Below are 15340 nucleotides of genomic sequence, written 5' to 3'. Positions count from 1 at the left end.
TTTATACGGTCCGAATTAGAGGGAATCTAAAAATTCTAATTTTTCTCTTCTTTGCTTCTTTTTGATAGTGGTCCTAGGTAGCTTTACAAGGCCCTACCGACTTATTATTCATGTACCGCTCATGTCAAGGGATTGAATGGAATAGAGGAAAAATAGAATAAATTTTGAATTATAAAATGATATTAATAAAAAAATGTATATAGTTTTCATTCTTTCAATCATTTCTTTAGTCATTTTATTCCTATTTTTTAACTATAATTTTAACCCATGTGTTTTGAAAGAAATGCTCATTTCATTTCTACATCATATTTTCTTACGATCTTTATTACACAAAATTTAAACACATTCATATTTCATTTTTATATCATACTTTCTTCTTTCGTCTTAAGATTTTTATATAATTTTCCATCTCATTCTCTCCTCGTTACATTCCACCAGGTGAACACATATAAAATTTTATAAAATAATTTGCAAGTCTGTGATATCATAAATTCTATTCTCAAGTGAGTGCTCTTTTTACGACCCTTGATTTATACTCGTATTTATGCTTGTCACCCATGGTCTATATAATTATCATAATTTTATATTTATTTATAAAATTTAGTATTCCTTACAAAAATATCCAAGATGTAACAAATATTTTTGAAAATACCAAATTTTCAAAAATACAGTTTGCAACTGTTACAATTATATTTAAATAAAATAAGAAAACTTTCATCATAGAAATTTCGATCGTGATTCGATTTTGCTAACACTGCTGTCAACAGTCTTTTACAGTAGAGGGATTAATAAAAAGGAGCGACACAAGGTACAGGCATTAGGCAAAGTGCAGGATAATATGTTACACAGCATTTTACCGGTTCATACTTGACTCATTGGCTTATAATCTTTGAAAAGAAAAAAATCATTGACAGTCAGGCTGACTATAATAGATCACATCATTCATAAATTACCTTGTACACTTACTGTATAATTTAATCTTTAATGAAAAAAGAGCTGCAAGGGATATTAACTAGCAAAATATTAACTAAAATCCTTTTTCATCAATTGCTAACTAGCATAAAAGCCCGTGCGAGGCACGGGCCTCTAGTTTATGTCGTGTTTTAAATAATATTGACATGTTATCGTATTGTTTCCAGCAACTTAATAGCAAATATGAAAATTATTAAATTATTTCACTTAACATAACATGATTTTGATGAAAACTTGTTCTTGATATGTTGAATTACGATATCCTAAATCGTCATTAGAAGAATATGTGTGGTGTGCATTATTTTACATTTATTTCTTCTGTTTTTAGCGTAGATTTGGCGTCATAGTTTATAATATCGGCTTGTTGTTAAATTTTAATTTTTTATAATTAGTTTTCTAAGCTTGATGATTAAGATTTTTAATAATTTTTCATGTAATTGTTATAAACCAGATCTCAAACAATGATTTCCTGAAATTTGAAATAGCAAAAACATAGTAGATATAAGTCACACCCCATAAAGTTCACAAAGACATGAAATATTTAGCCCAATTAGTTGTGCGTTTATTTTTTTAGCTTGGTGCAAACTTAAAATTTTAAATATTTTGACACTCGTATTTGTTAGGGGTGAACAATGTAGCATATCATGTTCATTTGTTAAAGATTAATTCAAGTTCTAATTCAGTTTAATCAGATATTACTTTTCACCGTATCGCGTCAGATTATCCGGTTCAAAATTAATTATATTTTTTTCGATTAATTTGTAAATAATTAGTTAATTGAATTGTAGTTTGAATCATTTTATTTAACTGGTATGTTATATATTGATCGATGACATATTAAAGTTTATAGTTTTAAGCCTTTAATATATATAGCTTATTTCTATGTGATATTTTATTTTAACCAAATAATCTTTTTTTGAAAATAAATCAAGTAAAATTTATAACTCAATTCTTTTAGTAGGTATCGTAAACGTTTTTTATTATTATCTGATTGACTTTTGATTAACAATATAAAATTTCCCTAAAAGCAACTTTATATCACATATTATGACACCAAATTTAGATACATATTATGACACCAAATTACATCATTTAGATGCATATTATGACACCAAATTTGATGTCTTTGACATTATTCTTATATCTATATTTTTTAAAAACAGATTTAGTTACACATCCAATTCTGAATTCATAAATTTTAAATAAAAAATATTCTAAATAAGAATATTCTTTTAGTTACCTTATTTAGTGTTCTCCAAAATATTGTAATCTCCTTATAAATTACCTTTTATAATAAAAATTTAATATGACATAGTCCATGTTGAAAGCCCATCAACCTTTTGTTTCAGATATGCTCACTGAAATCTTAGTGTTTGAGCTTATTTCTCACATTCATTACTTAAAATTCTATAATATCGTATCGGTACTCGTTTAAACTATTAAGTTAGATTTGAATTTGTTCATTTTTATTCGGATATGAATTATATCTATTTTTAGAAAGTGGAATCATGATTCGAGCCCTATTATTCAGATTCTTTTTCAATATATGAGACTTAGCTGAAATAATAACTTATCTTAAATAAATAAGATATTGAAAAGAATATAAATACAATAGTTTTAATGAATGTGGTTAATGCTTTTGAATAACATGTTGATTGCCTGCGTAGCTCAAGTGGTTTGAGTGGTGCACATGAATTAGAGAGGTCTTGGGTTCAATTCTTGTCCAAAACATTTTTTTTTTATAAATGAGGAAGAGGTATGTTCGGAGCGAGGTAATTTATTTGCTCAGGAGGGAGGTTTAACACGAACTATATACTAGCCTTTAACCCGTGCGAAGCACGGGCGGATATATACTTCATAATTTATTATTTATAATTTAAATTTTAACATCATTTTATTAATATTTTAGTATTAATGGATTGAGTTTTAATTAAATTATATTATTCAACTGACTATATTTTCATATTTAGTACATTTAATCCGAATTTAGTACACATAGATTTAAAAATAAGAAAAATCAGAAAATTCAAATCTTTTCCAAACAAAACCGATCGTGTAATCCCTTTGAAAGATTCAATAATCTAATCAATTTTACTTTGTGTTTATCTTGAAATTGAACGCGTTAAAATTAAAAAGAGTTATATGGAGGTTGTTGTTCAAAAAAGATATTCAAAATTATATATTTATAATTTTATTTATAACATCATTATATTTTTTTTAATGAAATATTATATGATAATGTATTTTTATGAGTGTTTTTAGTATTTGAAACTGTTTAACAATGTAATACTAATAGAGTCCACATTTGTTGACTTGTAGTACCAAAAGGAGAGTACCAAACCAAAAAATATAACTAAAACCTTGAACTACAAAATCCATGTTGGCTTATTATAGTATAGTATAGATAGATAAGTAGATATGCAACTACCCACTATCCGGAAAATAATACTTTGGTGTAGCAGCTGCGTGTATTGTAAGCTATTCCGCAGAACAACATTTGTTGTACATTCTTTACATCTAAATTTCAATTTCTATTTGCAAAATAAAACAGTTATGTAAAATGACACTACAAAAGTCTCAGGGACCAGTTTTTTTCCGACCAAAATAAAACCTATGACCCATCTTCACCAAAATGGGCTATTCATAACTTTACATCTATAGATCAGATTGAGCAGCCGTTTAAAATGAGAAAGGATCATGCCGTCCTTACTGTAAAACACACCAAAGTTAGTGGCGTGCTGAGTCACGATTTCGAATCCCAAAAAAAGTGTCGTCTATAAAAGGGTTGAGCATATATTGGAACCTTCCCCATTTCTAGTCCTGCAGATGCAGAAACTGCTCTCACTCTAGGCTCATGGTAACACAGAACTTTTCTGGCCTATATTTCCTTTAAAGGAAGCTCAGAAATAGATACATCCTAAGTATTTACTCATCATCATCGGTTAGCGTGGCAAAGGAGAAAGGTCTGAACTTATAACCATCACCATGATAAAACTTATTCTGAAATTCCACCCAATGGAGACGCAATGCATGAAGAAAAGCACTAAGCGTTTCCATCATGAGCAGTATAAATGCTGTCGCGAATGCAAACACTGCTAACCCCACCAAGCGAATTAAGATGTTGTCATATCTGCACAGACCATTATTTGACAATGCTAAAAGGGATTAGAACAACATAAGGTAAGCATACATGGCAGATTCAGATTATGCATCGTCACAAGAAAGCATTTTACGGGAAAGAAAGAAGCATCAAGTCAATTCAGAGTTATACCAGTTATTCCCTGTAATAACTTATAATTAAATCTTGGTGAGCACGTATTCACAGCTTCAAATGCCAAAACACAGGGAAAAAGATTGCACGCTCTAGCAGCAGCAAACCCCTCACCCCCACCAATAAAACTAATAAAGTATTATAATAGCACCAAGTTGTGCACCCCTCCTACTCATAACAAACTTTGTCACCCCATATAGTTTCCTTTTTTTTTTTTTTTGGCTAATTTGTGAGCACAAAGAGTTATTGAAAACTGAACTTGAAAACATAGCAAGGGATCGTCTCATATGAAGTAATGAACAGTGCATAATAGTTCTGGAACTCAGTGAACCAGAGCAAGATGAGACAGGACAGAAAAGATACTGAAACATGAAACAAAAGAACTACTCAGTTGAGCTTAATGAAATCTGGGACACGTTTCATTCAGCGTGCACTCAAACCTAAATCTCAAAATCTACCATACTTTTTACATTAATATTGCATATTAACTTTCGAATAAATCCACAGTTGAAACAAAATAGGCATCTCCATAAATCTGAACAAAGTATTTGCAATTAAGCTGAAAAACATATGAGCTTGCATCAAGATTAGCATAAGAAAACAACTTACCCCCAGGCAAGGAGGAGTACTTTCTCATAGAAAACTGTAGATAACTCTGAGTGTGCCAAGCTGTTAACACAGTAGTAAATGTCATATGACATACTGATGTAGGTCACAAGAAATGATTAGGTTTGCATCAAAAGCCATACCTCAAAGCCCAGAGACGAAGGTATGATGCGGTATTAGAAACTGCACCAAGTACAAATTCTATAGAGTGTATCATCTGGTGTACAAAGATCTCACTAAAGTTAAATTCTTCAATGTGTTGGCGTGCAGAATCAGGTTCTGAATCAAGATCCACTTCAGAGGTTCGAAGAACACCGTAGGTCCGTCCTTGAAATCTCTAGATAAAATATTTACAGAGTTATACTTAACAGACGACACAAATCACATTCCAAACAAATTCCTTTCTGTTTATTAACACTAAAACTAGAGTTCACATTTCACAAAGAAAAATAAATGCATTTATAGGATCAGAAAGCAGCACACGAAAAGAAACACAAAAGATGTATCTCATTTTGAAGCCTCAATAGAAACATGAATGTTCCTTTACCACTTCCAGGCAGAATACTGTGTGTCCAATGAACATCAGAGAATTCGATTTGATTTTACAAAATAAACGTCAGTTGTACTTTCAAAAGTACCATAAACAGGATAGTACTAGTTCTTCTTTCCAGTGTTTTAAGTTGCATTTAAAGGTTTATTTCAGTAAAAGTTAGCAGTGGCAAAGCCAGCCGTAAATATTGATGGGGCAAAAATACATGTAAGAATAAAATATAAATTTGAAAAGTATTAAAAATCATATATATATATATATATATATATGTATGTATGTATGTGTGTATGTGTGTATATATATATATATATCATATAACCCTAATATTTTTCATATTTATTATGGGTAATGGTCCAGAACAATTGATTATAAGCAACATAGCAACATACTTTCAGCGGAAAAAAACCGCTGGATGGTAAAAACCCTAGGATAAGTGATATTTCCACTGGAAGACATTGTAGACCCCTGCATTTTCACCAAAAATCTAGGGTTAATGTCATCCAGCGGAAAATGCCTAGGGCTATTCCAGTCTGGTGCCTAGCTTCTTTAACTTTAAATGGACATATATCATGACCATGATTAGATCAATAAACAAACTCAAGTCAAGAATTATCGTGGACAGTTCAACTCCAAAAAAACCTAGGTAAGCAACTATACAAATAACCTACGTGAGCAACTATACAAATATCTGACACAAAATACCTCTGAGTGAAGTTTCTTTAGAATGAAAGGTTTTGGGAAAAGCATCCATGGAACAGCAACAAGAGCCGCAAGCAACAACATGACCTGTGACAAAAACAAACTTATTAAGGCTGTGATATGAATTATGCGTTACATCCAGGGTGACAGTAACTTATTTATAAAAAAATTAGTAGAGAAGAGAGAGGGAACACATACCTGAACCACACCCTGCCCCCAAAACAACTGATTATCACCAAGATCGTCAAAGGGACTCAAGAACATGTAAATCATCACATGATATAGGTCAGCTTGAGAACCAGTACACCACTTGATCAAAATGAGAAGTGAGAGATAACCAAAAAGGCTATTCAGAAAGATAATCTGTGGCACGAACTGATACCTAAGCAATGAGCAAAAAAAATCAAAATTTCTGGGTAATGCATTATAGATTCATGATTTAACTACAGGGAAGAAGAGAGTACCCACTTTATATCCAGCGAATTACCAAAGAAACGTGCATCGAAGTAACTGAGCATGATCCCTAGGTTCATCTGAGCAACACCTAACAAAATGGACATCTTCATTTTAAGGGAGTTCAGAAAGGGAAGCTCACTGCGACTTCCACGCCAGCTAGGATCAACACCGAAAGGGTAGGGATCTCGAAATTTGATCAAGCCCACTGTATATGCATTACTGGCAAGAACATACGTTTGTTCTAGGTATTAGTTAGCATAGTTCAGATATAAATACAATGCATAGGTTAGATACTCTTTCATATAATTATTTAGAATACCTACATAATTTCTTAATTCATTTTATTTGGATAGCAAAGTTATCAGACAGAAAAAAAAGTGACAACAGATCTGGAGGATTAGATGTCACATATATAGACAGTTTAAAAGACAAATTTAAAAAAAACATTGCCCATTGCAGCATCGTATCGAACACTTTAAAGAACCAACATCCTTTCCGTAATACGATTACAATTTACACATATTTCTGTATAAATATATTATCTGCTCAATTCACTGTTATCATACCAAATTCTGGTCACTCACATTTTAGCAATATTCTCTACATGGAGAATCGCCATATTATTTATAGAAACACATTATGTCACCTGATACTATTAAAACATACATCATATAACAAACATATAATCTGTTACGACAAGTAGCCAGATTGCCGCAAGAAGACTACTAAGACCGATTATAGCAGGACGCTCCACTCCATGGAGAATTCCCCGTGTATCAGTAAGAACTAGACAGACTCGTGATGTAGCAAAAGTACATTGTAATGTTATATATCTCATTTAGCCTTGGGCGAATTAATAGGAAAATGTTTAAAATATTGCAAATTTATGCAGTATAATTTCTGTTCCAGATGTTTCATAATAACAGAAGACTAAAATGATCAAACACAGACCTGCATGAGTCATCACGACATCTGTAAGCAGAACCACCAAATATGTGATAAGGAACAGAGAAAAATTCGTTGTAAATCAATCCGCAATATATGGAGAATAATGACATCAGAAGCAGGACATAGCGGCCACCAAATAGCATCTCCATAAAACTTCCAAGTTTCTGAAAAAGGAAGTTGAGAAAACCACCAAAGTCAATGCACGTCAATGAAGCAAAACCCTTTTCAGTAGAAGAATAGTTGTTCATTACTGGTAAGTACATGTATTGACCAGCCAATCATCAGCACTGATTTTAACAATCTAAATACATGAGAATTATCAACCATTTTCTAGTGTCCTTCATTGTACATGAATCCTTACATTAGGTCGCTTTATTTTCAAACCTTATCTACTCATTCCTGTTTGTGACTGCCCTTCCATCATATTTAAAGAGCGTAAATATTTAAGTACATCTAACTTCTACAAAGTAGACAAAAACCAATTTATTGCTACACGATTGTTGTAAATGCAGTTTAGCACGAAAATGAAGAGTTGAGAACTAATTTGCTCCTCTCCAATCACAAAATAGGCAAGCTGAGTGATTCTTTAAGCCACTGTTCAATGCTCTAAGTTGCTACTAAATAGTTTTGGTTGTTTCTTAACCCTCCCGAAGATAGTTGAAAAGAACTGAAAACTTTTGACTTTTGAGTTTTCAATTTTGTCCACCTAAGATGGGGTAAGATTTTCCATATGATAAAATAAAGAAAGGGTTGGATACAATCAAACAGCAAATAAGGGTTTCTTTTCAGACAAATATAAACCACTTACCAAGTAACTGGGTATTGCCGTATTAGTATAGCTTTTACTAATACTATTATACCCTAAGGACATTCCTGTAACTGTTAGACAATAGCAGGTTCATGAATGTATGTGTATTACATATATTGCTATTTAGAACCTACGAAATTACTCTGCACGCAAGGAACCGAAGGTGAAGGCCATGGTTATTAAGTCAGCACGTCTCGTCCATTGGAGAGTGGACCAACCGGACAGCTACACAGATGTGCATGGTGTTTATCATTTAGGTCTTCACCACGCTATGCAGCAATTCAAACAGAGTAATGTGTTGTTGGATTCTACTCATGTCCATTATAATTAGTACACTATCAACCATTCAACAAATATCTGTTGGTGATCCAGAACCATTTAGCCATATTCATATCCATTAGCTCAACTCATTTGCCACTTGATGGGGGAAGGGATTAGGGTTTCTGGTGGAAATCCCCAGCAAGAGAATTTCAATAACTCAATATATTGATCCCAAAATAATACTCTTCTCAATCACAATCATAAACTCCTACATATGACAGTGATATAACTGAGCCTGTTCCAGTATACTCTACTAAACGGGATTCCCAGGCCTATAATATTTTCCCCATATCTTGATTCTGGCTTATTAAAGGCCTGTGCTGCATTACCACAAGATTCCGCTAATAGTCAGTCATTCATCTTATTCTCATAATTCTCCTACCACATAATAAGTGGTGTACTTTAAGAAACGAAATGTAATTTCTCCTGCAGACGCTAACATAAAACTCTCAAACTTAAGATTATCTTTCTACATCAATTCCTTCTGGTCTGATGTATATGCAATGTCCTAAATTCAATATGAAAATGAAAGGCATTGACTAACCCTGATAAATAGAAAATATAGAAACATAGCTCATGACGCCACTAGTTTTCATTATATATTCTTTTAAGTAGATAAAGAACAAACTTTTGCATCTAGATTTTAAGCCGCAGCAGATTCTGTTTAAGGATATACCTGAGAACTAAACTTGTTCTCTCGAGCTATGAGAAAAAGTGCTCCCAGTAATAAGCAAATCCCGTGACCCCAGTCCCCAAACATGACAGCAAAGAGGAACGGAAATGTAATAACAGTGTAAACCGCAGGATTTGCCTCCTGGTATCTAGCAACCCTGAAAATGTTACAAGTGTCTCGTCAGCTTTTAGTGAACACACTTAACCATTTGGAAGCATAATCGACAAAATTTACAGAAAGAACAGAAACCAATATATTCAGTAAATCAACAAACATCATCATATCCAACTAAAACAGCATATCAATTCATCTAATAACATAGACATAGTAATAGCCATACATTTACATCTAAATTAATGAAGTGAGACAATTATAAATAAAGGGAAAATATAGTAAAAAAACAAAATTCCTTTCCCTCTATCTTCTTCCTAGCTTAAACAAGTGGCCTTACTCATAGCCAACTATTTCATGTTTACGTGTATGTTGAATTTTTTTGTAAAATATATGTGATGCAGATTGATTAAGTAAAAAATGCTATGAGGTGTTCGGAAATGGTCGAGGTAGTTGAATAGGAGGATTAATATGAAAATACTAATGCTGAGAGGTTCAAAGAGGAAAGGAAAAACATTGGCACACGACAGATGAGTGCGAAGGAAATCATGGCACGTATGGCCATGGAAGTAATAATATAGTAGAATTGTCGGTGAGAAGTACGCCATATGGAGAGAAGTGCTCCTGAGTTCTAAAAAAAGGATCCTAAGGGTTGTAAGTTGATGAGAAGTGCATCAACATCAGAAATTGGTGAATGGTGAGAAGTGCACCTAGAAGAAGTTTGCAGAGAGAAGTGCTCCAAGCAAATGATCTTGAGAAGTACATCATTGGTCAAAATTTAGTACTTTGAATTAAGGAATGTTGAGAATATTAATTCAAAGTTATTTGAATTGTTTTTTTTAATTATTAAAATTGTTAGCTATCGGATAAGTGGAATTAGTTCAAGATTAGAATGAATAAGTTAGTAGTGATAAGTATTTTGAAGTCCTGTCTTTTTGGGATGTTTATCGCTATGTGTTAGCCTATAAAAGGCCACTTAATATATTCAGAACATATATCATATCTGATATCACTTAAATCATTCTCCCTAGTATAACATTCTCTTCATTTCTTTTAATAAATGGCCAACAATGTGAACTTCAAAGATAATGCCAATATCTATGGAGTTCCCATTCCCTAAGGATCCCTTTGTAAAGCAAGTTCCATGCACTAAGCAATTTGCTCTTGTTGTCAATTTATCTTCTTCTTTTTTCCCTCTATTCTAATTGGATAAAAAATATCTGTCCACAAAAACAGAAACAGCCATGTACTTTACTCAAGTTGATCAATATAACCTACCCATATGCATCAACGATTTCTTGATAGGCATTTGTAAAGCTGTTGGTCCTGAAGTATGTTGGAGGTGCCTCCAGAGCATCCATAGCATGAAATATTATACCTACTTGGGAACTGCTATCAAATGTAGCACGTCGCAATGCCTCCTGAATCTATAGAAGAAAATACACTAACACTTAATAACTAATTTATTATATATGTTTCAAATTGGTACCGACATATTTGATGCACAATGTTACAGTGGAAGAAAAAAGCACCTGCGCTTTTGCAAATATTGGGCACCACCCCTCCCCAACAAGACACTTCTTTGTAACATCAAAGTTCAGCATATTCAAAGTATCAAAAACTGCTTTTTCTCTTTTAACCTACGAAAACAACAAAGATATAAGTCTAGCTCCTTCGGATGGAACAGACAGTCTTACCAATTCCTGCACTGAGAATAAAAATAATTTAGATCTAAACAGCTTAATCATACCATTTTTAGCCATTTGGTCAGGTGGAAACTAATGGAAGTCAAAGCTTTATTCCGGTGACGTATTCCAGCATCTAAAGTGGTTTCCAATTCAGATAGGCGTGACAAAACCTAAATCATTTAGTTAATAATTAGACCAGAAGTAGTACACTAAGAATAACTACAATCAAGAGCTGCACAATTCCGACTTCCCACTTGAGCTGGGTGTAGGTGAAGCCATAAATAATTCAATATAATGTCAGTTGATTGACAAAAAACACATTCCCAAGAATAATATCATGTGGAATACATTCTAAAGCATGAATATACTTAGTTTTGTGTGTGTGTTTGTGTGCCTTGGTGACAGCATACTTCTCGAGTTATTTGCCTCTGCTTTGTTATATCTTCTGGAACAGGATAACAATTTGCTCCAAATGCTTCACATATTTTTAGTATCTTTGTTTTTGCCTGCTCTCCTGAGAAGAACACTACGAATACTGTTTTCTCGACCTGAAAAATATGAGATCATGGAGTCATGCTAAATAGCAGCTTCAAATTTAGCTTACAAGTCTTACCAAATTACTAAAAAGTACTGCAGTAAATCCACATTTTTATATAAAACTGAAAAAATTATGTATGATGGCCTATAACAAGTAACAAATGGACTAAGAAACGCTATAAACACGTGATTGCTATATAAATTAATTAAGAACCTAACCATTTCAGTGGATAGAGGATCCATGATTGGATCGTCCGCAGTTGACTGGTTGAAAAGCATATTCCCCCTTGTTGCTCGAAACAGTATCCTTTCGAATCTTAGAACTTTGGATTTAGAAATTATGCCACTAATAAATCTTAAACCAGATTGACTTGACGACGGACCAGGTTGTGTTTCCTGTGAATAAAGCATATATGATATATCAAAACATTAGTCACGATAAAGTAGCCAAAAGTAACATGTTTAGATGATAACCAGTTCAAGTAAAGATGCTGAATCTGAGTAATCATTGTTTGAGTAGGCATGTTCTTCCAACTCTCTATCCTCATCTACTGGATGGCCTTTACTTGATAGAAGAAAGTCACCTGCCTGTATATTAATTGTTCCATCAGGCAGGAGTTAGCACCTCATGCATATTAATTGTATCATAACAATATGTATGTGACTTGGTACACCAATATATACTACAATGGTGCATTCCTTCCCACTGAAAGTAAATTCTTTGCGAACATAAACAAAGTGTTGCATGAAGGAGACAAGTGTAATAGTAATTACACGGCCGACTTTTTAGATCATTCCACATGGCCTCTGTAATTCTCCCACACCTTACTTGACCTAAAAACAGAAGCTATATTCTTATGCAATAATAGTGTGATTGAGTATACCTTCTCCAACACCATTTTAAATTCCACCAGCTCATTGAATGTATGCTGCAGTTTTTCACTATTACTGTTCATCTCGTTTAGCTCATGTTCATGCTCAGCAAGTTGTATCTGAAGTTAAGAGGAAGATAATCACAAATTGTAAGGAAGACCAATATCTGATATTGTATTTACAAGGACGTGGGCAAAAAAGATTGGAGGTAACAATTAAGCAGACCTCTAATTCCTCCAGCTCTATGTCTGGTTGCATACCCGCCTGAATAGGAGACCCTAAACTTGCTTTGTGTATTTGATCCTTAAAAAACCGTAATTTCCTTGACATCTCTGCGCATCGTTTTACCTGCGAATAACCCAACAATGAGACAATTGAGCATGAAAAGATGTTTCCACCATATATAGACCTGAAATTCACGTATTCAATCATGTTCTGTATGTTCCATATTCATATGCACATTTTGCAGCAATAAAGAACTTCTAAATCCTTACAAATTCTGGATATAGTTATAGTTATTCTTCTATTGCCACATAAAACAATAATGTGTTAAACACCTGTTGCGACGCCAACACAAAATGCTGCATGTATTAACCAACAAAACATAGTAACAGACATGTGGCTCATGTTGTATACAACATATCCTACTAGTGCATATACACTGATTAAAAGCTTATCATTTTTAATAACCTCTACTATGGATCTTCCGATTTCTCGCTGATTCAAGACAATATTATAAAACTTAAGTAATGTTTAACCCTCAGATGATCCACCAACTGTTATTAAAAACAAAGTCCTATATATTTTCCATTAAGCCTAAAACTTAATATTTAACTCAGAAGCTACTCCGCTCATTGCCAATGGAATCTAAGTTGGATACACTGACATGATAATTACGAATAAAAGCCTTCAGAGACCTACCAATTAATGATGAAATCATAACACTCCAAAATCTGAAAAAATTATGAAGATATACCATATAGTTAATACTTAAAAATCTGAAAACTAATGAATATTACATGGGTGCGAATAGGTTCATACGACTATAAAGATAAACACAATCCTGAAAGTAATTCTCATCTCTAGTACGTAAATACTGCTGATAATTATGTATTATGATAGACAATTACTTGCATAGTTGCATATAACCAAAACCGACACAATTATACAATAAAAATAATAACTTCCAGCTCCGTCTTTTTCTCCTGTTTATCTTGGAAACATCTTCAATTTTTATTTCCACACACATTGCTTTTTCTTTCATTATTACCAAAGATATCTCCCTAACAAAGGCATTAGCAAGTTCTTAGAATAAGTCACAAAAGCTTTGTCTAAATCTTTCCTTTGCATAAATACTGGGAAACTCCTAAAAAGGGTAAAGAAGTTGACAACTTACGATACCAAGACAACTAACAAAATTTCAGTTATTAATCTATAATGTCTTGTTTACATACACACTAGTGAAAGACATTGACCATAAATTAAATTATAAAATAGAAAAGATGTTAGCTCTGTATTGCACTTCAGTCGAAAATATATTGATTGATACCTGGTTTACGAATGTCCGCTGGAAAGGACTTTTATCAGCGTTTAACTGCAAAGCAAAAGCATTACCACAGTAGATTAACAAATAGGATGAGAAACAATGTCACAATATAATTGGCAATAATGATATTCCCTCAAATTAATGTAATCATGCGAGAAAAGAGTAGACACCAAGACTACATAATAATAATATGGCTAGATAGTTTTACTTAGATGTTTATACAAGCAATGTTACTGCATGTTATTGGCATAATTTGCAAAAGGATCAATGACCTAACACCTACATATTTAAATTCTTTATTTTGAGAAATATGAAATTCAATATGAAGATCCAAAAACACAAAACAATTTGAATACTGAAAAAAACTCTGTCAAATCAACAGTGTCCTCATTAAGAAGTTCTTAAGGGCTCTTTGTGTCTTGCCATTTAATAGATCTAGTCTTGTGTAATTTCTCTTTCGCGTTCATAATCACTTGTGACTATGCGAAGCTTTCTAGAACTCAAACTTCTAGAAGAATTGTGCGCCTTTTATCACCATAATTATTACATAGCTTCGTGAATTCTGACGTAGGTGTTTTGTCACCACATCTATTAATTAGATTTAAGAATCCTAACGTATACAATTTGTTTCCTAATACATTAATTTGCTTTCCTTGAATACAATTACAGATAAAGAGAGAATTAGTAGTGAGAACAGAGAATTAGTAGCGAGTACAATGACTAGAACTTGATTGCATCCGTAATCAAGCAAACATCGACATATTGTACAATTAAAATACTAGTCGGCAATCTAAAATATGATTACACTCTGCAACTAAAACAGACATGATAGCACTGCATTTATACATTCAAAACGGACCCTGAATCCTCAACTTACAAAAATGAAGGCACATAATCAACACACTGGATTGAGCTAGCGAAAATCAAATATCGATAACGAATAAAATGATTGGGAGAAAAGAGAAAGCATACATCACGAAACTGAAGAAGGCCGAGTTCACCGAGATAAGTAACGGCACGGTGAGCGGATTCGACAGGAATAATTAACTGCACAAAAGTCATCTTCTCCGAGCGCATCAGATCCATATCCGGCAAACTGTCGACGTAATTCATTTTAATCAGCAATCTCTGATCTCGATCTGATAATTCCTATCACCAAACTTTCTTCCCAATCTCTCTGTAGCGTTGGTTTCAGTTTTGGAGAGATTGTGCCATGGCAATTTAGAACAAAAGAAAAGTTTTGAAGACCCGGAGGAAGAAAATAAACAAACAAATGTGCAT

At 33.1% G+C, this 15340-nt stretch overlaps 1 protein-coding gene across 1 annotated transcript; it reads right to left on the bottom strand.

The window, feature by feature from the left end:
* Positions 1-3410: 3410 nt before the first annotated feature.
* LOC108209624 (V-type proton ATPase subunit a1) lies at positions 3411-15340 on the bottom strand. The gene is made up of 18 exons (XM_017380626.2): positions 15032-15340; positions 14063-14107; positions 12739-12861; positions 12525-12632; positions 12115-12228; positions 11860-12036; positions 11514-11651; positions 11166-11273; positions 10948-11055; positions 10694-10842; positions 9308-9461; positions 7506-7666; positions 6567-6773; positions 6297-6480; positions 6102-6185; positions 4993-5186; positions 4853-4912; positions 3411-4102 (listed from the first exon to the last, which is right to left on the bottom strand). Exons 1-18 carry the CDS (start codon positions 15170-15172, stop codon positions 3898-3900), a joined length of 2460 nt encoding a protein of 819 aa, XP_017236115.1. The 5' UTR covers positions 15173-15340; the 3' UTR covers positions 3411-3897.

Source organism: Daucus carota, chromosome 2 (assembly GCF_001625215.2).
Source record: "Daucus carota subsp. sativus chromosome 2, DH1 v3.0, whole genome shotgun sequence".
Classification (NCBI taxonomy): Eukaryota; Viridiplantae; Streptophyta; class Magnoliopsida; order Apiales; family Apiaceae; genus Daucus; species Daucus carota.
This window is presented reverse-complemented; position numbering and strand designations above follow the sequence as displayed.